Here is a 25,638-nt window from a genome sequence, read left to right on the forward strand (position 1 = left end):
TCAGGAATTCTTGGCGGAAGAGAGCTATTGAGTAGACTCAGTAAATACATTGGGCCACCTTGAAAATCTTGGTGGACTTGAAGAGGGAAGCCAGGTCACATGTTGTCATCCCAGGATAATGACAGGAGAAACTAGCTGCTTATACTTTTGAACCCCCAGTTTGAATAAGCCGTTTCACATAGCGGAATTGAATTTAGTGGTGTGGATTGGTACAAGTTCGGACACGTGAAGCCCAGAGTGTGCTGGAGCCTCGTAACGCTTCTTCCTTTCAGTCTCGGTCGTTTTCTTTTTCATTGCCCTTATCTGCTTTGCTCAACTCTTGCCACTCTCTAGCTACAATGGGCTGACTACGCTTCACACGACAGAATTTCAGTGACATTACCTGATGAAGGTCTCTCGCTTACGGTACAGCCACTGAGGAGGAGACCTCTGCTCAGCACAGTCAATCTTTCAGGGACCCAGGCTCCTTTCTTGCGGCCCCACCTCCTTCGGGGTTCCGGAATCCTCTTGATGAAGTTGGTGGAGGGGCGTGTGTGTGGGGTGAGCTGAGCAAAGAGAGTGCGTCTGCTTGCCACTTTTTCTCCCATTCCACTGGAAAAAGTAGTCACCTGACCCCGCAATTTAGCGGATAATTTACCTTGCGAACAGAAGGCGTGTGATGTGGCTTAAGTGTTTTACCGCAATTAAAATTCTCATTTACGTATTTGAATATAATTTAAAATGTTGAAGTATTTCGAAGAACAACAACATAGCATTTTAAAGATGGACAACCTGATACAAAACCCCCAGTTTAACATGTAATTGTTATCCCTTGGGGGGAAACATGTGACCGTTATCCGTGAACTGATACAGATTAGACAGAGGCAGATCGAGTTGAGGGGACCACCCTGGCCAAGCCAAGTTAAAGGGCACCCGTCTTGTTGTTGTTGTCGTTTAAATGGGCGCAGAAGAGAAGCCTTGAGCGTGTTACGTGAGCACAAAGGATCCTGACTTGGTCCTGATGAAGGTAAGTACGACAGCCACCCGGATGCTGGCTCTCAAGGAGGGAGAACTGCCCGAAGAGACCCATCCTTTGTGCTAAGCTGTCCCGTTGCCCCAAAGTTAGAAGGGCAGGAAGTGAAGCCAGGCTTGCTGAGGAATCACCTGCGAGCTCTTTTGTCCTGGGCGGTGTTAGTTGTGGGACACTGATATTGTGTGTGCGTAGATGGATAGATACAGACACCCTTAAAATGTCGATTAGATAAAAGAGACTTTGCCTCTTAATAGAAGCTGCTTCTTGCAGAAAGGTTGAAAAGCTGGGTTATTAGCTTTCATGTTGGACTCAGAAAATAGGTAGAAGAGAAGTATAAAACAATCAAATAGCTTTCCTTTATGTCGATAGCCAGTTAGAAAATGTAATTGAAAAAGGATGCTAATTTCAAAAGCAGTAAAACCATGAACAATCTAGGAATACATGTAAGAAGAAATGCAGAAAACTGCACAGACAACTCTGCAACTTTACAGTAGGATCTGAAAGAAGATGAACTGGAGAAACAGCTTGCTTATTCTGAGTAACAGTCGGTATTATAAAGATGATCCTTCTTCTCTAGTTAGTCTGTAGATGTCATGTGGGTCAGGTTGGGGTTTTGAAGGAAATTGAACAGATTGAAACGTTCCTCTAGAAGTGTTTGAGAGAAGCAAATTTAATATAAAAACCTACTACCTTTGGTAAGATAGCGTGACTTAAATATTATAAGACTGGCTGAGACATAGACAAATCCAAGAAGCTCATAGAGGGAAACGAGCCTGTGGGTCTGGGAAATAGATGTACAGAATGCAGGTGGGGGATCGGTGGAAAGCCCTCTCAGTTATTTGGTAAATGGTATTGAGACAGCAAAGGAGAGGCAGATGCTTGCCTGCCTGTAGAAGGGAGCAGAAACAGAGTTTCCTGCGGGGAGGAAGGAAGATAATGAGTTCTGATTGGAATATGCTGATTTCTTCAGAGCTGAAGGGCTGCTTCATGCATCCTCCCCAAAAGATCTCTGTGACATATTGTCATTCAAATCAAGAGTATGTTTTAGAGCCAACCAGATAGTATCAAGGTTCAGTGAGAATTTTATCCCCGGAAGCCTCCGGGTGTTCATTCAGCCGAGGTTTTCTGAGCACGTGCAGTACTGTGTGTTCCTCCTGGCACTAAGGACAGTTGCAGGTGACATTAGTATAAGGACGGAGAGACGGCCCAGTCTGGAAGCTTCCTCCCATCTCTGTGCTCCCTGAGCCAAGCCCTGGAAGGACCCTGCTGCTTTTTACCAGCCTCTTCTCTGCTCTGCCCCTAAACTAGTTGTAAATAGGGTTGGCGTAAATTATTCAGCTGATAAGCCCTCCTGTTCCCTTTATCCTGTTTCATCCTGGGGGGGTGTCCAGACACCTTGACCTACATTCGTTCAGAGGCACCATCGGCCCAGCCGCCACCCTTGAAGTTCAAGTAACCCGGGGGAAGCAGGCATGGCTCTGTGATGGCTTTGCTTTGTCTGTTCCTCACCCCGCTTGAGCCCTTTCCCCTGATTCATGTTCGTTCACCAAGCGCTGTGGTCGAGTGATATTTATCAGGAATCTGCAGTGTCCTCTTAGACTCTGGAAAGCAGCTCACTGGCTCTGGGGGCCGAGTGCCGGGCGCCCCTCCCCGCGCAGCCCGGCTCCTCCGAGGATGCGGTGGCACCTGCCTTCGGGCTCCCGCTCTCGCCCACCTGACTCTGCACCGGGCACACCCTTCCCACCCGACCCGAAGGTCTCCAGTCCAGCCACTGTTAAAGGCCCAGATGAAATGACTCCGGGTTGAGGTGTTTCCTCCTCGGTCTTCCTTTTCTTTTGTCTTTTTGTCTTTTTAGGGCCACACCCGCAGCATATGGAGGGTCCCAGGCTAGGGGTCCAGTCAGTGCTGTAGCCACTGGCCTACACCACAGCCACAGCAACGCCCAGATCTGAGCTGCCTCTGCGACCTACACCGCAGCTCACGGCAATGCCGGATCCTTAATCCACTGAGCGAGGCCAGGGATCAAACCCACAACCGCATGGTTCCTAGTCGGATTCGTTAACCACTGAGCCACGACGGGAACTCCGGTTTTCCTCTGTGAAGTCATGTCTCCTTTCTTTACACATTTCTTCAGCGGTCTCTTTGGCAATGAAGGCTCTTTTCTGTGGCGATTTACAGACCCGTTTAGGTCCCGTGCTGGTGAGGAAGCACCTCGGAGTCCGCCCTTTACGGTTCGTTAGTGTGACGGCCCCTTGTCTTTTGCCGAGTTGCCCTCCTGTGTTTATTATCGAAGGCTTGGGAAGGTCCCCGGTTGTGCAGGGGGTTAGGAATCCTGAGCTGTCGCTGCAGTGGCTCGGGTCGTGGCTGTGGCACCGGTTCGTTCCCTGGCCCGGGAACTTCTGCTCCGGGTGCGGCCAAAGTTAGTAAATAAATGCAGGAAGGTTTTTTCCGACTTGTGTCTGAGATGGTTCCTGGTGTTTGACCCATCGCTCTTTTCTTGAATCCACGCGGAGGCTGTGTTGGTGGGTGATAATGCGGTGGGAGAGTTGAGTAGTTGGTACGCCGTGGGGTCGGGACAGGGCCTGGCTGCTGCCTTGGGCCGCTGTCTGGTCCCCGCATCCCCGCCCGGGCTGTCGTGGGCGCCTCACGCGGACCTTGTTGACGCCCCTTCCCGGGGGGCTGCTGCAGTCCTCCTCAGCCTGCTCCATCCTGTGCTCAGTTCCTCTGGTCGAAAACCTCGGTGGCCTCAGCTCTCCCAGCCTGCATCCGATCCCGTGTCAGACCCTCAAATCCTGCTGTCTTCTCCACCAGCCGGTGGTTGTCACACGGCCGGGGCTGCCACCCTGCTCCGAGCCCCCAGCCCCACCCGCCTCTGGGCGCCGCCGCACGGTCTCTTCCCCCCAGAGCCAGAATTTCTCCATGGAAAACCAAACCAGTTCTCTCTCTGCCTGTCGCCCTCCTGTGGTGCCCGGGCTCCCTCAGGTCACAGCCCGTGTCCTCACAGCACCTGCTGGATCTGACCCGCTGCCGGTCTGCCCTCCAGCTCTTTTCCTGTCCCTATGCCCGCAGTCACATCGGCATCCTGGCCAGCCTGCCCCCAGGCCAGGCACCCTCCACCAGCGGGCAGGTGGACCTGCTTTCCTTTCTTCCTGGAAGATCCTTCCCCCAGGTCCCCAGGGCTGGTTCCCTGATGCAGGTTCTCGGTTCAGTGTCACCCGCTGGGCGAGGCCAGGCCTCGCCTGCACCCTGGCGCTCCCTCTCCCCACCCCACTTGGTTCCTGCTCAGCACGGATCGCCATCTGCCCTACGACGTACTTACCTGTTCGTTCATTTCCTACCCACCCCTTCCCTATGCAGAGCAGAGCAGCTGCTGTCCTGCTCAGGGCTGCGTTTCCAGCCCAGTGCATTGCAGGTTTCAGATGAGAGGGCAAAGTGAATGAATGGGGGAGGGCGAGGCAGCCTTTCTGTTCTCTCTCACTGTGCGTTCCTTTGGCCCTAGGTCTGTGGGTTTATTGGTTTTAGCGGGTTTGCTGTTTGTAGAGGAGCGCGCACCTGTGTGCTTAGAGACGCCTCGGGGAGGGAAGTCGCAGCTGCTCTGCTGTCGGGGCACCTGTACCCTGACGGCACACTCACCTTTTACCTGTTGGCTGCTTTACCTCTTGGTTGCTTTGTGGCATTCACATACGGGTGTGTCTGGAGTTGAGCTGTCTCCCGGAGATAATGGAACAGTCCAGAGAGTTGGTGGTTCTTTTTTAGCAATCGGTCTCTCAGAACGTTTAACTAGAGCTTTCCTGTATGGTGGAACTAAATTCTATTATTCTCATTCTTTGTAGAGAAAAAAAAAATGCATGCAAACGTTTTAAAACACAACAAAAAAAGTTCATTTGTATCTTTTTAAAAAAGTTTAAGAACGCTAGAGTTTTTTTAGTTCTTCACATCTGGTCAGTATTTTTAAAAAGATTACCTGAAACTATTTCCTCTGTAAGATTCCATATTTTTCTGCATTCCTAGCACTGAGAGAAGATACCCGTAGTTCTACCTAAATCTAGTGACGTCGTCACACAGTGGGTGCGGGCGGCTGCACCCAGGCCCTGACCTCCTCTGCATCTCGAAGCCTCCGCCCAGCAAACAGGAGAGTCTTTCTGATTCATGCCATGTTATCTCAGACTTTCTAGGACGGGGGCAGCGATTAGATAGTCGAAGCTCCACCAGGTGCAAAGCAAACAGGTAGCTGAAGTGTCACTAAAGGTGTAAGGGGTGTTGAGGGAGTCACTTGAATTGTCGCCATCCAGGTATTTATGACTAAGACGCGCTCGTCAGAAGACCCACTGCAGCCAATCTGGGGATCGCTTTTGCTTGGAAGCGTTTTTTTGCCTCTGTGCCCCGGGTTCTGTGCAGTGGGTGAGGCTGCCTCCTGGCCACGTGCGCGCCTGTGTTGGACTCATCTGTCCCTTTTCCCCTCCGTCGCTGTGCTCAGCCCTCCGTGGTCCCCGTCCCTGCCCGCACCCGCCCTGCTGTACTTTTCTGCTTTCATCCGTAAAGCGCTCCTGCGAAGTCACTCTAACAGCTCTGTCTTCTGTCATTTTATTCTCTCATTCGCCACCCCCGACGCCACCCGTGACAGGTTGGACCCGGGGCGGTGGAGTAGCCACGCCTTTAACACCAAAGGAAATGTTCGGGGTTGTGATCATCCGCAGACGGGAAAGTGACGTGAGGCTTTTTGCAAACCAGTCCGAACTCTGAGCCCAAGTACGTGCCAAGAACACCCCTGATGCCCCTGACGGTGCCTGACGGCGCCTGGCGGTGCCGGGTAGACAAGGCTGTTAGGTAGTCCGTGGATTTGGGGGTGGCAGAAAAATAAAGGAATCATCACAGAACCGTCTGGTGACGGTTTTCCAGCACAGATGAGACTGGATGGGTGGGAGGGATGTAATCAGCCTACAAAAGAGGCAGCGGATCCTGACTGCACCCTCAGGAGACTCGGCTCATTCGGTATTTTTAGCAATACTTACTCAGCGCATGTCCTGATCCGGGCGCTGTGCTGGGTGCTGGCGAGTCCGTGGTGGAAAAGACAGTTAGCGCCTTATCTCATGGGCCTTCTAGAAAGGAAAGACAGATTTTCAACACTGCTGTAACTGGATAAGTGAAATACCACGAATGTGAACAGTTCTTTGAAGGAGCTGAGATGAAGTGGAGGGCGTGTGTCACATTTGGGCAGAGCTGGCTTCCTGGGGTCCAGCTGCACCCTCCCCGGCACAAGGCGACTGTTAAGCTGAGACCTGAAGCAGGGGACGGGCCATCCTGGCACAGCAGCTCTGGGAAGCGAAGTGTCGGTGGAGGGAGCGACTCTTGGGGAGGGTCTGGAGCATTTGTTTCTGCCCCCGCCTTCTTTCCATCTCTGTTAGCGAGCTTCATTCTTGGATCCAGTAGTACAGCCTCACACCCCCTGGCCCCCCAGGAGACCACACCTGAGAGGTAGAAATTGCAGGAGCCACCAGGTAGCTGCGGGCACAGGAAGGGCATGCGCCCCAAAAGCATACACCTGCCTTTTTGAACATCTTTTGTGTGTTGGCCTAACAGTTTAGTTTGTCACTGAGTTGGTAAAATAAACCTAGTAATTATTTTATCAGTTGTTTTTTATCATGTTTCAAGGTGATGTGAGAGTTAAAATTTAGGGCTGAAATGTATTTATTTTTAAAAATTTTACTGAAATAGTTGATTTAAAATGTATTAATTTCTGCAAAGTGATTCAGTAATACATATATTTGTATTCTTTTTTTTTTTTTTTGTCTTTTTAGGGCCACACCTGCGGCATGTGGATATTTCCAGGCTAGGGGTCGAATTGGAACTGTAGCCGCCAGCCTACACCACAGCCACAGCAACACGGGATCCAAGCCACGAATGCGACCTACACCACAGCTCACAGCAACACCAGATCCTTAACCCACTGAGCGAAGCCAGGGATCAAACCTGTGTCCTTCATGGATGCTAGTCGGGTTCGTTTCCCCTGAAGCACGATGGGAACGCCTGTATTCTTTTTCATATTCTTTCCCATTGTGGTTTATCATAGGGTATTGATTGTAGTTCCCTGTGCTAGATAGTAGGGGCTTGTTTATCCAGCCTATATATGCTAGGCTGTGTCTGCTAACCCCAAACTCCCAATCCTTCCTCCACCCCCTTTCCCCTTTGGTAACTGTCAGGTGGTTTTCTCTGTCTGTGAGTCTGTTTCTGAGTCTGTTTCTGTTTTGCAAGTAAGTTCATTTGTATCATGTTTTAGATTCCATATATAAATGGTATCATATGGTGTTTGTCTTTCCCTGTCTGCCTTACTTCATTTAGTGTGATAATCTCTAGGTCCGTCCATATTGCTGCAGATGGCATTACTTCATTCTTTTTTATGGCTGAGTAGTATTCCAGTGTGTATATATGTGTGCGTGTGTGTGTATACACACCACATCTTCTTTATCCATTCTTCTGTCGACGGACACTTGGGTGGCTTCCATGTCTTGGCTGTTGTGAATAGTGCTGCTGTGAACATAGGGGTGCCCATATCTTTTCGAATTACACTTTTGTCCGGATGTGTGCCCAGGAATGGGATTGCTAGATCATATGGCAGCTCCGTTTGTAGTTTTCTGTGGCACCTCCATACTGTTCTCCATAGTGGCTGCACCAACTTACATTCCGACCCACAGTGTAGGAGGGTTCCCTGCAGGGTATATAATATATAATTCTTTTTTGAGCTAAACTCTGAAGATAATTAGGCAGGGTGAGAAAAATGATTCTTTTCCCTCAGGGAAGTAGAAATTATAAGGCATTTTTATAACCCCGAAAGTTGGTGAAAGAGCTTGCAAAGTTGCAATGGCAACCGAGTGTTTAAAGCAGCCTGGGGCTAGGGTGGCTGGGGAATAACTTCCTGAGAGCGAGTGGTGTAAGCGGAAGAACTGACTCGGAAGGGCACCCAGGAGGAATCTCCTCCCTCTCCTCCTCTGCGTTGAAGAGCCCTGTCATCTGACAGTTTTTTTAATGAGATCCTGCCTGGGACGTGAGGGGATGAGCTCTAAGTTCCCGGGGGCCCAGGTCTGTGCATCTCCCTGCCGGCAGTTGGACCGTTTAAGACAAACCCTTGGTGGCGTTGCCGACGTGGTGAGAGATCACCTCCCGTCTTTACCTGTGGAAAGATGCTGGCGTTTTATGGAAAGTGGCCGCCTGTGCTCTGAGCCCTGGGGGAGGTGAGAACACAGGGTCTTTGCCGTGGGTCCGAGCCCCGCTGCTCCCCCCCGGCAGGCAGAGTTCAAGGTCTCCTGGAGCCAACGCACATCACTGAGATGCCACAGGTATCATCGAGGACCTTAGGGGTGATACTAATCCAGACATTTATACCAATGTCTGTAAGGATGTAGCCTGGAGGTTTCTTCCATGCATTTCCTTTTCCTCCCCGAGCTGTCCGTTCCCTTAGAGATGCTGAAACACGGGGAACGATTGCCCTTTTCTCCCTGTGACACAGGTTTGAAGTCCTCTCTCTGTAGAGGGTGCCCTGCGCCCTGGTCTGTGAGCCCGAGGCGAAGCTTCCGGGCGTTTTAACAGCCCCCCAGCTGCCCCCCTTGGCTGGGCTTCTGGAATAGGGACCTGGGCACCGTCCTGTATCTTTTTCTCATTTCCTTCTTTCTGTCTTGCTCCCCCGTTCTCACCCACACGCCTTTAATTTCCTACTGAGTCCTCCTTTCCCAGGCAACTTACTTTCCTTGAACCTTAGCCCTGAGGTAAAAGGCAGCCCAGCAGCCGAAAGGCCCTAAGGCAGCATCAGGAGCTGGGCCGGGTCTGGTGCCTGCGTGCTGCCCAGTGCTGGCCTCGGGGTCCAGGGGCAGCGTCACTGTCACTGCTCACCTGGGGTCTCCTTCAGAGGAGGAGCCTTTTCCTCCCCTCTCTTCCCTCCTTCCCCCCCTTCCCTCCCCTCCTTCCTTCAGAGGAGGCCCAGATTCCTGGACCCACCCCAGACACAGCAGCCCCCGAGTTCTCTTTGAAATCCCCTGGGGTCTTTTTTTAATGTTAAAAAATGTCAGGATTTTGTAGTCAGGTAAGCAGAATAAATTCTATTTTAAATTTCTTCTTTGAAAATATTTATCTTTTTATTTTGTCACAGCCCAATGATGATAATTACCCAGAAGATCACTAGTTTGGCTTGTGAAATCCACGATGGTAAGAATTTGGAAATTGATTTATCGGCACTGAAAACAGTTTTATTCCGACAATCTTTGGTTTGAGATGCTACTGTTACCTTTCTGCTAGTAGAACAAGGAAGGGGACGGAGGTAAGATAGGGGAAGGTGTTTAACTCTGCTGAAGGTTGTTCAAGCCTCATCATTTTCCTTCGCTGTTTATTTCTTTTTCAAAAAAAATTTGATTTCTTTCTTTTTTTTTTTTGCAGCCGTGTCTGCAGCATTTGGAAATTCCCAGGCCAGGGATCACACCCACACCGCAGTAGTGACCTGAGCCACTGCAATGACGATGCTAGATCCTTAACTGGCTTTGCCACACGGGAGCTTCCTACACTGTTTATTCTTAATTTTGCTTTCAGTTCAGTGACAAAAGCAAAGGAAAACAGTGTGATTCACATAACCCACATTAATGGCAAGTTTACTTATTTATTTATTTCCTTTTTAGGGCCGTACCCACGGCCTGTGGAAGTTCCCAGGCTAGGGGTTGAAGGGGAGCTGTAGCCACCAGCCTACACCACAGCCACAGCAATGCCAGATCTGAGCTGTGCCTGTGACTTACACCACAGCTCAGGGCAATGCCAGATCCTTAACCCACTGAGCGAGGCCAGGGATCGAACCACAACCTCATGGATACTAGTCAGATTCCTTTCCTCCATTCGTGGCAACTTAAACTATAAAGGAAGTAGACCTTTGGTATAGGTCAAGTTTTACTCATCCCTGCTTCATTTCTGTGTTGCATTTTCATTAGAACTTAGTTCCCCCCCTGCCCGCCTCCCTTGTACTTACACACACACACACACACACACACACATTTACACGGCCTTTCAGTATCAATATTATATATTCCCATTCCATGCCTCTGATGCATGAACACCTTGCCATGGCAAATGCTAACAGTCCAGACTCTGGCTTCTTCAAAGACGGAAGGAGCACGCTCTGCAGAGAGAGAGTCATTCGTTGGTAGCCTAGCTGGGTCTCCAGCCTCGCTGGAGCCATCACCCGCCCTGGGGCATCTGCTCAGGAACACCTGCAAGGACCCTTGAAATGCGTTGCTGCTTTTCTTTTTAATTTCATTGACGTCGAGTTGATTTGCAGTATTGTGTCTGCTGTACAGCAAAGTGGGCCCCGTGGTACACACACACCTCCATCCTTTTTCAGATTCTTTCCCCTGGAGGTTATCAGCCTCTTGAGTAGAGTTCCCTCTGCCGGACAGCAGCTCCCTGCTGGCCATCCATTCCATGTACAATTGCCTGCATGTGCCAGCCCCGAACCGCGATGTTGCTTCTTAACTTAGACCTCCCTCTGGTCTTTCCGTTGGGTTTCAGATTTAGTCAGGGGATGTGTAATCACAGGTAAGGTTCTCCTGTTTGAGGACAAGGTAAAGAAGTGGATAGAGCTGGTCTGTGGGGTACAGTTTCATTCACCAGTGTCCCGGAGGAGTGCGGATTCACCCCTCGCTTTCTGCTGAGCGTTGAATCCATACCACCGAGCTTAGTCATCGGGGTCATCCCATAATGTTTTAATGCCTCCTTTTGAAAGTCATCCCATGTGCCATTAAATATGCTGGCATCGGGGAATTTTTAAATGGAATGATGATTTCCTTTAGAAACGGGTCACGTTAGTTCTGTGGCGCGTGTTATTTGTCTTACACCGAGCCAGAGGTGTTGGGTTACGTGATGGCCCTGTCCCATGACTGAGCCTTTGTTGTCCTGAGAAAGCAGGGGGCCGGTGACACCAAACCGATCTACCACAGTTGTGCTTGCAGCATGAATTTCAGATGACGAAAGCGATGCGAGTGTGGATGGGAAAAGCACTCTTCCTGAGAGAAGTGAGCGTTGATCGCCTGCCTGTTTCTGTTTCTCAGGGATGTTTCGGAAGAACGAAGAGCTGACGCCCTCACAGAGAGGCTTGGCAGTGAGGTGCGTGCCGTTAAGTTGTCTCCTGCCGTCGTTGGCGCTGTCCCTGCCGGGGACACCCGGTTACTTGTGGCCAAGCCTCGCTCGTCCTCCTCCGAGAGGCTTGGTCCATGAAAACCAAACCTTCCTCCCTGTCCACACCTCTGGCCACCAAATCTGGCTGGGCCGGGGCCAGGCACCCCTTCCTAAGGCTTCACATCACACAGCGTCGCCTCCTTGTACCACGAAGCTGCCCGTGAACGTTTCTGTCTCTGCCACAAGGCTCTGCATCCCTGAAGATACAGGAAGGGCACACGGTCTTTGCTCATTCCAGGGAGTAATCGCAGTTGCCGTCTGTAGACCAATAACCTGATGGCAGGTGCTGGGCTTAGACGGCAGGTTGGCCTAGCACACAGGTGCCACGTGCCACGTTTTGAAATAACGAAGAGCCAGCAAGAGCTTCTCGGTATTTGAGGAATTCTTTCCCTCCGCTTCATTTATTGCAGGTCCTCCGCTGATTCGTCTAAGGAATAGCTTCATTTCTTGGCAGGGCCTGTCTCCACCTCATAGAGTTGAGATGCTCGTGTTATTTCAAGAAAACCTTCCTGTGAAACACCTCGTTTCCTGTTCATCTGGAGCTAATACCTGCTGGTTGCCAGAAGAATGGGATTGTTTGTGTGGCAGGCAGGCCTACCCTAGGTGCTCCCCTTTTATCCCAGGCAGAATGTCTTGAAAATCTTCTCATTTTCCCCATCTTTAAAATTACTCTGTTTTGATATTCGATATAGTCAGTCTTTTTTTTATTTTATTTTACAGCTGCACCTGCAGCATCTGGAAATTCTTGGCCCAGGGATTGCATCAACACTGGATCCTTTAACCCACTGGGCCAGGCTGGGGATCAAACCCATGCCTCCACAGTGACCCAAGCCACTGCAGTCAGGTCCTTAACCCACTGTGACGTAGCAGGAACTCCTAGTCAGTCTTTATATATTGATAAATATACACTTGAGTATACTTAGTTGATGAGGGTTAACTTGACCTGGGCCCCGGGACCTCTGCGAGTCCTTGGTCCGTCCCAGAAACCACTTGTTAATCAGCGCTCAGCCCCTGCCTCCCCCCCCCCCCCCCCCCGGCAAAACTCCAAACTGAGTTCAAGTCAACGCTGTGCCTCCGGAACAGCGGAAGAGCAAGGACGGTGGGAGAAATCCCGCGCCTCCCTTTGTTCTGCCACCTCCGGGCCTCGCCACCCACCCGCACCCTGACGGCTTTGCTCCTTCCTCCACGGCACCCAGGGGTACCCACCCCGGGCCAGGCTGAGGCTGGCTTCCCTCCCGCGTGCAGCCCAGTGGCTTCTTTCTCTCGCGAGGACCGTGCGGCTTCAGTTGCCCGGCCGGTGCCTCGTCCCCCGTCACCGTCTCCCTCTCTGCTGGGTCTTTCCCACCAACTGGGGGAGAAGCCCTTGGTGAGCTCAGGGCTTGGGCGGGCCTCGCTGCCCCACAGGAAGAGCCCCTGCAGGACGCCTGCTCCCTCCCCTTCCCTCCTTCCTCCTGCCCTGTCGCATTGCTGCCCCTGCGGGCCTGCTGCCAGGTCGCCCTTCCTCTGGGCAGATTGCATCGTCAGCCTCAGGTTGCAGGTGGCTTGACCTCAGCGCCCAGCCCTCTGGTCCCCATGGCTCTGGGGGTCCTGGGCCCAGGGTGCTTCTGAGGTCCTGCTACCGCCCCTCTGCCTCTCCCCGTTGCTGAATCCCCCGCCTCACCGCTGACATGTGCTGTGCCCCAGAGCACATCCTGGAACTTTCCCATCTTCTCCAGGTGGTCACATGCCTCCGTTGGCTTTCAGTGCCATCTCCATACTCGAAGTCACCTAGATTGTTGACCCCAGTCCACCCTCTCTCCTGAGCTCCAGCCTCGTCCATCCGTCCACCTGCCCTTTGAGCAGCTCGGTGTGGCTGAAGCATCTCCAGTGGAACCTGCTCAGGGTAGAGCTGAGCTGTTTCCCTCCTCCCGCTCCCAACCCACCCATCGCCCGTGCTTACCACCCCTCAGGTGCAGAAACTTAGGCAAATTCCCCTCTTCTTCCTGCAAACCTGCTTCCCCAGCAAGTCAAGTGAACCCTTCTTTTGAAACCTGTCTCCCATCCGATGGTGACGTGGGACTGTCTCTACCCTGACTGGGCCCTCGCACCGTCCTGCTGATGCGGCCCCCTCCTGGCCCTGTTTGCCACGTGGTCCACGGTCAGAGCTTTTCCAGCCGGGCTCTGTGTTCCCTCCTGGCCTCCAGGTCTACTGTCCACCTGTCAGCCAAAGGCTCTTTTGCTGTGTGCTGAGACTGAGAAGCCCTGACCTGAGGTGACGCCCGGTTAATATCAAATAAATATTTTTGGAGTGAAAGATGGAATCTTTCATGTCCTGACATAACTAGAGTATAAGGGATTATGCTCAGTTCTCCTTCGCCTGGCACATGGTCTCATTATCTGCTTCTTTCCTAAAATGACTTGTCATTTGATATATCAGTTGAGCCAGAAATGACTCCAGTGAATTTCCCAGTTCAGAATGATCTCCTGTCCTTGCACCTTGTGATACATAGTTTGACCGGGTAAGGTTCAGCTGCGCCGTGAGAACCTGGCTTTGCCTTGGCCTCAGAGTAAGTGGTGCTGAAAGTGGGGCTCTTGGCGGCTCCGTGGTCCCTGGATGCTTGTCCCGGGGTTGGCGGCGGGGAGAAGGCCGCCTGTTTCAGCGCTGCCTGGAAAGAACCACAAGAGAAGATCTGCCAGAAATGTTTTGCTCTCAATGTGTTGAGCCCTCAAGGAAAAAAAAAAAAATGCGAGGTTCAAAACACTTTTAATTGTAAAAAAAATAATTCAGGAAAAAATATAAAGGGAGTTGGCTAAGTGGTGACTTAGCTAAGTGTCAGGTAGTCCAGAAGCACTGGTTCCTATTCGTGTGTGTGTTTTTTTTTTCCTTTTATAGAACTAGGTGTCGGGGGGTTCTGTCGACTACTCTGGGCCATGGAGAGTGTTGGTGCTATTCTAGGCAACCCCTTATTGTATTAGGAAGACGGGAGCTGTACCGTGTTCAGGACCTGGCTTACTGTCCCCAAGTGTCATCATTCTTTTATTTATGGTGGTGTATTGTTGTCAGTGGATGGCAGGCTTGACACATGGAGCTCTTTTTAAAAAATGAAAAACAGGCGTTCCCTTGGGGCTCAGCAGGTTCAGGATATGGCATTGTCACCACTGTGGCTCAGGTCACTGCTGTGGCAGCGTAGGTTCGATCCCTGGCCCAGGAACTTCCACCTGCTGCAAGTGCAGCCGAATGAATAATAATTAAAAAAACAAAAAACAAAAACAACCACACACTGCAGATGCATTTACCTGAGAACATGGATGGTGTGCCTAGTGGCCCATGCTCCCGACCGTTTTTCACCCGTTTCCCTGCGTGGAGAACTGGAGTGCTGGATAAAACTTTAGGCGCCACCCGCCACTGGGACTGACCTGAGAGCGGCTGAATTAAATGTCGCGAGCCGTCCAGATCCCTTCCTCTCCCGCGGTCCATCCGCTCCATCAGCAGAGCCCACGGCTGTGCTGCCAGAATGGATGCGGACCCTGCTCCCTGGCCGCCGTCCCCTCCCCTGGAGATCCAGTCGCCTCCTGGCTGGTCTCCCCACCTCCACCCTCTCTGTCACACAGGGGCTTAGCGGGCTTCTTGTGAGACTCAGGTATTTTTAAACTCTGCCGGAGTCGTTGCTCCCATTCAGAATAAACTCCGAAGTCCCCGCCGGGGCTTGTAAGGCTTGTGAGGTGTTGGCTCAGCTCCGCTCTCTGAGGCCCTCCTGCCCCTTCCCCGGGGTCCCCTCCGCTCCAGCCACTCGGGCCCCCCCCCGGCTCTTGGGAGGACCCCATCTCAGGAATTTCACTCTCACTGTTCCCTCTGCCTGGACCCCTCGTCCTGGACTTTCCCACGACTCGCTCCCTCAGGCCTTAAGCATCTCCTGGTGGGAGAGGCTTCCTTGGCTTATCAGTATAACAAGACCCCCCCGGGCCCTGTGGCTCGTGGCACCTCTGAGAGTATCTCGTGTATTTCCTCGTTTTGTGCAGCGGCTCTCAGCCTGGGAGCCCAGCATCCTTCTGTTTTGTTTACTGTGGTGTCCCCAGACTCTGGAGCGTGAGCGCGTGTGTGGCTGTCGGCACACATGCGGGTGTGTTCGGTGAGTGAGCGAGCTCCTGCCAAGAAGAGATGCCTCTTGCCACCCAGTCTTGCCCACTTGGCTTCGTTTGGCCCTGAGGAGCTAGGCAGGAGCCCTTCGGAGGTGCTTGTGAAGATGCGCAGGGAAACGCTTGCATCCGGAAGTCCTGCTGGGCAGGCCTTCATCCCGAACCCTTAAGTGCTCCTTGTGTGGCTGCCCGGTCCTGGCAGGTTTTCTGGACGCGTGGGCTCCGGCTCTCAGGTTGCGTGTCTCTTCGTTGCAGGCGCATGCCCAGCCTCCTGGAGTACTTGAGTTACACCTGCAACTTCATGGGCATCCTGGCCGGCCCGCTCTGCTCTTACAAAGACTACATCACGTTCATCGAAGGCCGCTCGTACCACGCCGCGCCGTCGGGCGAGAGTGGAAAGGAGGGCATCCAGGGCGAAAGGACGGAGCCGTCTCCAAACGTAAGATCGGGGATTCATCTGGAACCTCTAGAGCAGGAACTGATTAGCCTCATCTCCTTAACAATTCTGACTTTTTCAAGTTTCAAGTCTCCCCATCTTTTTCTTTAAAAATATCTTTTGCGGTAAATGACTTTTCACACAGTACGTAGTCGCGATGCCTCGAAGTACAATCGTGATAAAAGAATGAAGATAGGAGTCCTGTCGTGGCGCAGCGGTTAACGAATCCAACTAGGAACCGTGAGGTTGCAGGTTCGATCCCTGGCCTTGGTCAGTGGGTTAAGGATCTGGCATTGCTGTGAGCTGTGGTGTAGGTCGCAGACACGGCTCGGATCCCTCGTGGCTGTGGCTCTGGTGTAGCCCAGCAGCTACAGCTCCGATTAGACGCCTAGCCTGGGAACCTCCTTATGCCGTGGGTGCGGCCCTAGAAAAGGCAAAAAGACCAGAAAAAAAAAAAAAAGAAGTTTACTGAAGAAACTGTGCTGGGTTCCTTAGTGAGAGTCATGTTTTTAGTTCTGGAATTTTGTTTGTTTGTTGCTTTTTTTATGGCTACACCCATAGCATATGGAAGTTCCTGGGCTAAGGGTCGAATAGGAGTCACAGCCAAGGCCACAGCCACAGCCACACAAGATCTGAGCCGAATCTGCGACCTACACTGCAGCTTGCGGCAACACTGGATCCTTAACGCACCAAGCGAGGTCAGGGATCAAACCCAAATGCTCTCGGAGACTACATTGGGCTCTTAACCCACTGAGCCACGGCAGGAACTCCAGTGGTTATGGAGTATTTTACAAGAAAGCCCGTCGCGTGGAGCTGACCAAGCCTAATTTTCCAGGCTTTTCCCGTACCTATTCTGTTCATCCCAGCACGGTGAGACTGTTCTTTCCCTCTCCTCATCCTCATCACTGCCGGTGAAATCTTATTCCTCTTTAAAAGCCTGCTTCAAATATTACCTTTTCTGTAAAACCCTGTCTACTTTTTACAATAAAGCGATAGCGGTGGTGGGCGCTTTGAAAGCACCTTCAGCCCTTCAGACAGTGTCGGATGCTTTACTCGCCCCCTTCGCAGAAGAGCGCCCGGAGGCTCAGGGGCAGGCAGATCTCTTCCACTGTCTCGTGTCTCCAGACGGACCACTTAACGCTTTCGAGGCCTCACTGCCGTGGGAGGATGTCAGGGTAACTACGGACAGCTCTGATATTCCAGAAGTTACCGTGAGCTGTGGTATGGGTTGCAGATGCGGCTTGGATCCTGCGTGGCTGTGGCTGTGATGTAGGCCAGCAGCTACAGCTTCGATGTGACCCCTAGCCTGGGAACTTCCATATGCTATGGGGTGTGGCCCTAAAAAGAAGAAGAAAAAAAAAAAGATACAGACTTGCCTGCTGAACCAAGGACCAGGATAATAGGAGGTTAAATGCGGTGAAAGTGTATTCTTCTCTCACGTGGCGGCTCAAGCATGGTCCGTGGATAATGTGGCAGCACCGTGGGTTGGGGATCCAAGCGCTCCCCAGGGTGTTTTGCCACCCTCAGGGTGTTTCCCCCCTCCTCGTGGTCTAGATGGCCCTCCACTGACCTTGTCCTTGTTACCTGTGACCACATAGCTACCACACTCAGCCCCAAAGGAGTCTGTGACGTGTGGGCTTTCGCTAGACTTCAGCACCTGCCCAGACAGAAATCCCACTGCTGCAGAAGGTGGGCAGGAGGGCTCCTGGGCACCAGGGCCTCCCGTGACGTCTGTAGGTCTTGAGCTGTTGGCTTGCTTGCTTCCTTCTTTCTTCTTCCTTCTTTCCCTCCTCCCTCCTTCCCTCCCTCCCTCCTTATTTCTTTTCTTTTTTTCTTTCCTTTTTTGGCTGCCCTGCTGCATACAGAGTTCCCAGGCCAGGGATCAGATCTAAGCTGCAGTTGCAACCTTTGCTGCAACTGTGGCAACGCTGGATCCCTGACCCACCGTGCCAGGCTGGGCATCAAACCTGCATCCCATATCTCCAGCGAGCAGATCCTGTTGTGCCACGGCGGGAACTCCCTGTTTGGTTTCTTAAGTGAGGCTTCTCCCATCTCCTGCATGGGGTGGTCAGACCTGAGTGCTGGTCTCTGGAGCCGGCCATGGGGTGGGGGTTGGGGGCTGAGGATGTCACCCCTCGGGCTGTATCACCCATCGTCTCCACATTCATTCCAGCACTTCCCCAGCCCCACTCTGGCTCTGTGTCGCTAAGCCTGGCTCCTCCCTGGTGAGGCTTCCCTGAGAATCGACTTAAGGCCTCTTGCCAGCATGCTGGAGGGGTGTCTCCTCTACTGAGCACAGAGGCCTCGGGAGCCGGGGTGACGCCTGGCTTCCCAGATTCAGCCACCCCCGCCCCCGCCACCGCCCCTTCTTCAAGGCCCTGATCTTGCATTGGCTGAGCCTTTTTTTTTTTGTCGTTGGTGTGCATGCTACCTGGTAGTTGAGATCGGGTATATGTTACTTTAAACTTTTTTAAAACTGAGACCTGGAAATGAGTGGGCATAGTCTAATGGCCGCAGTATTTCTCATTTTGTTACTAAGACGATGTACCCAATTTTTCGGTTAATATATGAGGCCATTGGGTTCATCTCACTCCATTTATAATTAACAGTTTTTCTCTAATTACCTGCTTCAAATCCCTTTCTGTTCAAGTGTGTAAGTTAGATATTTTGGAGGTGGGGGCGAAGAAGAGGTAGCCTGACTTTCCTGGAGGATTTGAACGAGGACCAGGAAAATCAGAATAAGAACAATTGCAGCAAAGAGTCCTTGACCCTCCAGAGCCTCCCGACAGGAGCAGTGGAGAATAAAGCAAGCTTTTTGGAAGGTTCAGGAATCCACGTGTGCGCTGGCTCTTGCCCTGAGCCTTTCTTTAGGCCTCATTACAGAAAGTGTTAGAGACGGCGATTCGTCTGCAAATTACTGTAGTTAATTTTGACTCTTATTACTGGGCGGGACAGGACGGCCACATACTTTGTTCCATCCTTTCACCTGGATCCAGCCTCTTCTTTCGTTCACGTGTTTCTTTGCCTTCATGGCCCGTATACTCTCCTCTAAGTCGAATCGGATTGAAATCGTCTACCTACTGAAAAGACAAAAACACCATGAGCTGGGCTCTGTCAGGGTCGTTTAAGCTGAGCGGAATGTGGTTCGTGAGCCTTTGCTTCCAGCAGGATCTGTAACGCAAATCTTTGCTTCGTCTCAGGTGTGTTGCTCGTTCGGCTTGATCCTCTTGACCAAAAATGCATTAAAGAACTCCACCGTGTCTAGACATGTGAAAGCTACTATAGAAATCGTATCCATGCAATACTTCAAATTTGGAAACGAGAAAAAAGCTCAATGGGAAAAAAAAGCTCTGTGTGTGTGTGTGCATGTTTAATCCACAACCGAAACCTACGCATGGTAGTGTTTTTGCACAGTCACACCTACACGAACACACCTGTGTCTGCTTCTAGATGGTTATTAACATGCCGAACGTCCTGAAAACACACGTTTGGGTTCCTGGCGTGATTTGAGCGGCAGCCCAGAGGCAGCCGATAGAGGTCGGGCTGGACGGTGAGACGGTGGCGACGGGAAATGCGGGGCCCCGCGCCGCTCCTGACTTCAGGAAGGGCCCCCTGGCAGCACCAGTGAGAGGAGCTGGAGGCGTGGGACTGAGGTCACGCGGTCTCGTCTCGTTTTCAGGCGGCAGTGGTCCAGAAGCTCCTCATGTGCGGCCTGTCCCTGCTCTTCCACCTGACCGTCTGCAGGCGGCTGCCCGTGGAGTACAACATCGACGCGCATTTTCAGGCCACGGCGTCGTGGCCCACCAGGGTTCTCTATCTCTACGTCTCCCTTCTGGCTGCCAGACCCAAGTACTATTTCGCGTGGACGTTAGGTGAGCAACGTGTGCACAGCCCTCTCCTTAAGAGGGGGACGTGTGGCTTAGCCTGCAGGGAGCCGGGAGAGCGCCCTCTTGAGGACATGTGGTTCAAGACCCGCGCGAAGAACGAGGGTCCCGTAGAAGCAGAAGAAGAACGCGTCCCGGTTCATCGCCCACGTGGGAAAGCCCTTGGGCTCCCCTGAAAACCGGATGCGGCCCATTTTGCTTTAATGAGCCTAAGTCTGCTCTGACAGTTTAGGAATAAAAGATAGTAGTATGTCATCATAGTTAAGAATAAAAGATCACAGGATACGTCTTTTGGTCGAACGGGGTAGTTTGTTAATAGGTTCTTAATAGTTTTTTTTTTTCTTTGTGTACCACAGCTGACGCTATCAATAATGCTGCAGGCTTTGGTTTCCGAGGCTACGACAAGAATGGAGCAGCTCGTTGGGATTTAATTTCCAATCTGAGAATTCAGCAAATAGAGGTTAGTACATCAGTAAGAAGTTAGTTGCCAAACGATACTTTCAGTGCTGTATTTTGCTTTCGTAGGTTATGACGTGATGTCCCGGGTGGTACTGGAAGATCTGTAATAATCTCTTTCGTTCCTTCAGCCGCTATGTGTTGGGGGTCCACCGTGTGCCTCAGGCACTGGGGATCCAGCAAATAAGATCGGTCCAGTCTGGACCCTCATGGGGCTCACGGGGTTAGAGAGAGAGCAGTTGTGATCAGAGAGGCGGAGGGTGTTTATAAGCTAGGAACCCAGTTGAGTCTAGGTGCTCAGGGAAGGGGTCCTGAAGGAAATAATGTCCTCAGCAGAGTCTTAGTTTAGGTAGGAGGCAGCCGGGTACCTCAACTAGCGGGGCGTGGCCCGAGGGAGGGCGTGGCCTGAGGGAGGGGGCGTGGCTCTTGGTCCGGAGCGCGGGGAGGGGTGACTGACGTGGCGGAGAAACAGAGGCCGCGTGGGGCAGGGTTGGAGGCCCTGCGAAGGGTTCTGAACTCCCCTGCAGAGCCATGGGGCTTTGCAGGTGGGTTCCGTGCAGGCAGGTAAGGTGATCACCTGGTGGGTTAGGAGGGTGGGGCTACGTCAGGGAGAAGGCCTTGCCCTCGTGGGACGGTGATCTGTTAGGCAAGGGTTGTGTTAAACCAGCGTGACCGGGACCTCGACCAGGGCAGTGACAGCGGGGCTGGAGGGAGGGAAACGCGCTGGAGAACTGTTTCAGAGACCCAGTGGGAGCTAGGGATGCACTGGAATCAGCAGGAGAATGAGAGGAGTCACGCTCAGATGTCTGATTTAAGCAACTAGATTCACGTGGTACCTTTTTTCTCCGGGGTAAGGAACAGGGAATAGGGCAAGTTTGAAGAGAAAGATAATGTGTTCAAATTTCAGGGTTTTTTTTTTTTTTTTATCTTGTCTAGGGCCGCTTCCCACAGCGTATGGAGGTTCCCAGGCTAGGGGTCTAATTGGAGCTGTAGCTGCTGGGCTACACCAGAGCCACAGCCACGAGGGATCCGAGCCACACCTGTGACCCACACCACAGCTCACGGCAATGCCAGATCCTTAACCCACTGAGCAAGGCCAGGGATCGAACCTGCAACCTCATGGTTCCTAGTTGGATTTGTTAACCACTGCGCCACGACAGGAACTCCTCAAATTTCAGGTTTAACTGAGTTGTCCAGCAGGCCAGTGAATGGTGAAATATTAGCTGAAACATCTGAGTCTGAGATTGTAATTTGGGAAATATCAACAGTCAGCATTTCTGGTTTTGTTTTTTTATTTATTTTTAGGGCCACACCAGCAACATATGGAAATTCCCAGGCTAGGGGTCGAATAGGAGCAACAACTGCCAGCCACAGCCACAGCCGCAACCACACCAGATCCAAGCCACATCTGTACCCACGCCCCAGCTCACAGCCATGCCAGATCCTTAACCCACCGAGCAAGGCCAGGGAGTGAATCCGCAACCTCATGGATACTGGTTGGGTTTGTTGCCACCAAGCCACTCCAGCATTTGGGTTTGGGAAGAAGCCATGAGGGTGCCCAGGAGGGTCACTGAGCGAGTGGAAGACAGGTGTCCCCGTACTTCCTTCCCGGCCGGGCGAAGGAAGGCGTGCAGGAGGGGTGGCGGAGAGAAGAGGAAAAGCCGCTGTGGAGATGTGGCCCTGCGAGCCCACGGAAAGGGCTGTTCCCACCGGGAGGCGCTCCCGGAACTCTGGGTGAAACGGTGATGGGAACAGCCCGTGAACGGATGGGGCTGGACCCGCTGCTGAGCCTTGGCATCACCGAAAGCAGGATGAGGGCATTAAACTCCTGCGGATGTGGCACCACGGGCAACACAGGCCTGCTCGGGTCTCTAGATCTTTCTCCATTGAGAAGGAGTATGGAGTCTAGGGAGGCGAGTTAAACACCAGGCCCAATGGTGGGAAATTCTGAGGACGGATGATCCAATTTTCTCCAACAAACATGTGGCCTGGGAAAGAGGGGGGCAGTGAAGGATTATGACAGGTGACAAGGGACTTCAGCCCGACGTACTTCATGGACCGGTTTGGATCCCGACTGCGTCGGTCAGCTGGGAAAACCATGCTTTTAAACCAGAGTGCGGATTAGATGATGCAAAGGAATTATTAATTGTGTTTTAGGTCTGATCATAGTTTTGTAAAGGTCTTTATTTATTGAACCCACACCCTGAACTATTTACCGGTGAAATAAGATCTCTGGTGTTTGCTCTGAAGTACTCTTGACAGTGTCAGAAATAGCAGGGGAGGGAGACGCGGAGGGAGGATGGTGGAGGCTGGGTGGTGAAGGTCTGGCCGCGTTTCTCACCTTTCACTCGTTCCTCTCAGCCCAGGGGCCTCTGAGGCTTTTTTCCTAACAGCCTCCGTGAAAGTTTAATGCCACAGATAGACTGTTTATCTGTTTATGTCAAATACGTACACGTGTGCTTTGCGCATAAAAAGAGTAAGACTTTTTTGCCTCCTGAGAGCCAGTTTTCACCCGCTGATATTGACAAGAGGGCCAAGTAATGAGCCGGAGACTGAACTGGTGGATAAAGTGCGGAGCTGGGGAGGGCGGTGACCCGGGGAAGGAGCAGAGGCCCGGAACCCAGAGCTGCCCCAAGAGCTGGGGTGGTGTTTGTGGGGGGCTGGAGCGAGGCGCCGGAAAGGGAGGGGGGTGTGCAGACCACTCCCGGGGGACCAGGTCCAGGGAGGGGATGGCTGGAGAGCCAAAAACATGGGGGGGGGGAACAGAGAGGCTGCACGCTATGGGGTGTCCAGTCCCGTCCCCCGTGAACGGCCACGGAGAGGTCATTCTCCTGCCCCGTCAGGGATGTCTTGGCGGCAATTCCATGGCAACCCCTGTAAACATTAACACACAGGAAAAAAACGCCGAGAATACATTTACCTCTCGCATGTTCCCTGCAATACACAAGCTCCTTTTGAAGAGGGATGTCAGTCTGGTTCCAGAAGCAGCATCAAGGAAAGCAGGATCACACACCGTCATAGTCAGGCGGTGTGTATTGAGCGAGGTTAAGTGGTGCGTAGAGCTAAAGCTGCTTTATTTCGTGGGCCCAAGTAAAAAGTTCCTTTGTTTTTTTTTTCAGATGTCAACAAGTTTCAAGATGTTTCTTGATAACTGGAACATTCAGACGGCTCTTTGGCTCAAAAGGTAGGCGCCTTCCAGAACCACCAGCAGCCGTGCTTTGCCTCCAGAGCTGGAGCATCAGCGAGTTCACGTTCTTTTTTTTTTTTTCTTGTCTTTTTTTGCTATTTCTTGGGCCGCTCCCGAGGCATGTGGAGGTTCCCAGGCTAGGGGTCTAATCGGAGCCGTAGCCACCAGCCTACGCCAGAGGACAGCAACGCGGGATCCGAGCCGCGTCTGCAACCTACACCACAGCTCTCGGCAACGCCAGATGGTTAATCCACTGAGCAAGGGCAGGGACCAAACCTGCAACCTCATGGTTCCTCGTCAGATTCGTTAACCACTGCGCCACGACGGGAACTCCGAGTTCACGTTCTTGAGTCAATTGAATTCATGCTGTGACCTTGTGTTAAGTGGGCCACACGGCCAGCATCCTCCCGAGCAGGTGCTCCCCAACCTGAGAACCGTCAGGCTTGCGTCATGTCACTGACCTCTCAGCCCGCTGTTGGAGGCTCCCGCCACGGCCTGAGATCACCAGTATGTCCATCCGTGGGAGATTTGGTCCAGTAAATGGCTACACAACCACTATATGTGTGCCCTGGGTTTCCACAGCGGTTCCAGTTGGGAAATAATTCAGTAACAACAGGCTTTTGTATGGTGAGCCCAGGATGCTCAGGTGAACAAGATGCATAGACCCAGCCTCTGCAGTCTGAGTTCACGGTCCTGTTAGAAACAGGGCCAAAAAAATTTTTTTTCAGTGTTATTGGAGTCCAGTCGACTTACAGCGTTGTTAGTTTCAGGTGTACAGCCAAGCGCATCAGTCGCACACAGACCTGTCTACACGGGCAGGTCACGGTGGTGAGGGTGAGAGCGAGTGCGAAGGGTCGGGGCACAGATTGGAAGGATACTCTTGTGCTGAGGCTCATGTTCAGGACGGGGTTACGTGGACAGCCCAGGCAGAGAAATGCTTACAAACGATGAAGTCAGGGAGTTCCCTGGTGGCTCAGCCGGTTAGGGGTCTCTCATTGTCACTGCTGCAGCATGGATTCGATCCCTGGTCCTGGAACTCCCACGTGCCAGGGGTGTGTCCAAGAAGAAAAACAAAAACAGCGCACCGGGCCGAAACTCCAGTGGTTCTGTCTCCTTGTTCCCAGTGGGACACTGCCCTGTGATGGCAGGGCTCGAAGCACCCTTCTCCGTAAAACAGCCTTCTTTTGTAACGTCTTTTATTTATGACAAGTTCAATATCTTTCCCCCTTAAAATGTCCAAAATATATTTTCATCTCATGTTGCCTTGGAGTCTCCCCAGTGACTGCCTGTTTTCTGAGCTGTTGTGTTATTTGTTCTTGTCGTTATATTTTAAATGTGATACCTTAAGAAAATCTTATTTTCATCTGAGTTCTCAGCATGTGACAGGAAAACCTTAAACACAGCCTGCTTCCCAGGAGAATCTTGTTAGATCCATTGAAAGTTGAAAATGTTACCAAAGAAAATAAAACCATGTAAAAATAACCTTTTTATTTGTTAAACTTTCTCTGTACATAGAATAGATTCCCAGACGCTGGAAACAAACATTTTAGCAATGGCATGTACCCGTCAAAGATGGAGATTAAATCTCTTTTCATAAAGCTGCTACTTAATAACCATAATCTCCCTGAGGCCACAGAGCAGGTTGATGCCTAAGATAAGTTGTGCCTGTTTTCCTGGATTCCAACAGTAATGAAAGAATGATCACCGTGGGCTTTCGTGGCTCTAAGCGCTCCTGTTTTCATGGTTGACAGGGTGTGTTATGAACGCGTCTCCATGAGTCCCACCATCCAGACGTTTATCCTGTCTGCCATTTGGCACGGCGTGTACCCCGGCTATTACCTGACCTTTCTCACGGGCACCGTGATGACATTGGCAGCACGAGCTGTGAGTATGGAGAACTGCTTTCATCAGGGGCATAAAGGGCCGAGTAAGAGGGGGAGAAAAACACAGGAGTTCCCTGGTGGCTCAGCAGGTTAGGGATCCGGCATTGTCACTGCTCTGGCTCTGGTTACAGCCAGATCAAATCCCTCATGGCATGGCTTTGATCCCTGGCCCAGGAACTTCCACATGCTGTGGGCATGGCAAAAAAAATTAAATAAGAAAAAAACTTTTAAAGGCTGAGTAAGCCTCTTAGCGGCGGCCTTGCGTCTACAGCCCAGTCAGTGCTTCGGCCCAGCTGGAGGGCAGGGTGTGCCTGGCACACGTGTGAGCCGAGCTGCCTCACCAGCTCCACACGCTTGGTTCATCTGAGAGGAAGCCCTGGCCCACAGACCCCCCCCCCGCCAGTGTATTCCTTACCATCCATGAGAATCTTCTGGAGGATTGCTCAACACTGAGTTAA

At 51.9% G+C, this 25,638-nt stretch overlaps 1 protein-coding gene across 5 annotated transcripts in view; it reads left to right on the forward strand.

Annotated features, from left to right (window-relative positions):
* Positions 1-25,638, forward strand: part of MBOAT2 (membrane bound O-acyltransferase domain containing 2) — a 116,511-nt gene that overhangs the window by 85,476 nt on the left and 5,397 nt on the right. For 4 of the 5 annotated variants that reach the window (XM_047782686.1, XM_047782689.1, XM_047782690.1 and 1 more), the window contains 7 exons: positions 9,153-9,208; positions 11,092-11,146; positions 15,590-15,773; positions 19,450-19,642; positions 20,011-20,114; positions 23,230-23,294; positions 25,049-25,181. In XM_047782686.1, coding sequence (XP_047638642.1) covers positions 9,153-9,208; positions 11,092-11,146; positions 15,590-15,773; positions 19,450-19,642; positions 20,011-20,114; positions 23,230-23,294; positions 25,049-25,181 — 790 coding nt within the window. The remainder of the gene's footprint in view (positions 1-9,152; positions 9,209-11,091; positions 11,147-15,589; positions 15,774-19,449; positions 19,643-20,010; positions 20,115-23,229; positions 23,295-25,048; positions 25,182-25,638) is intronic. The other variant, XM_047782687.1, reaches the window with a different exon arrangement.

The sequence above is a fragment of the Phacochoerus africanus genome, chromosome 5 (genome assembly GCF_016906955.1).
Source record: "Phacochoerus africanus isolate WHEZ1 chromosome 5, ROS_Pafr_v1, whole genome shotgun sequence".
In the NCBI taxonomy this organism is placed as follows: Eukaryota; Metazoa; Chordata; class Mammalia; order Artiodactyla; family Suidae; genus Phacochoerus; species Phacochoerus africanus.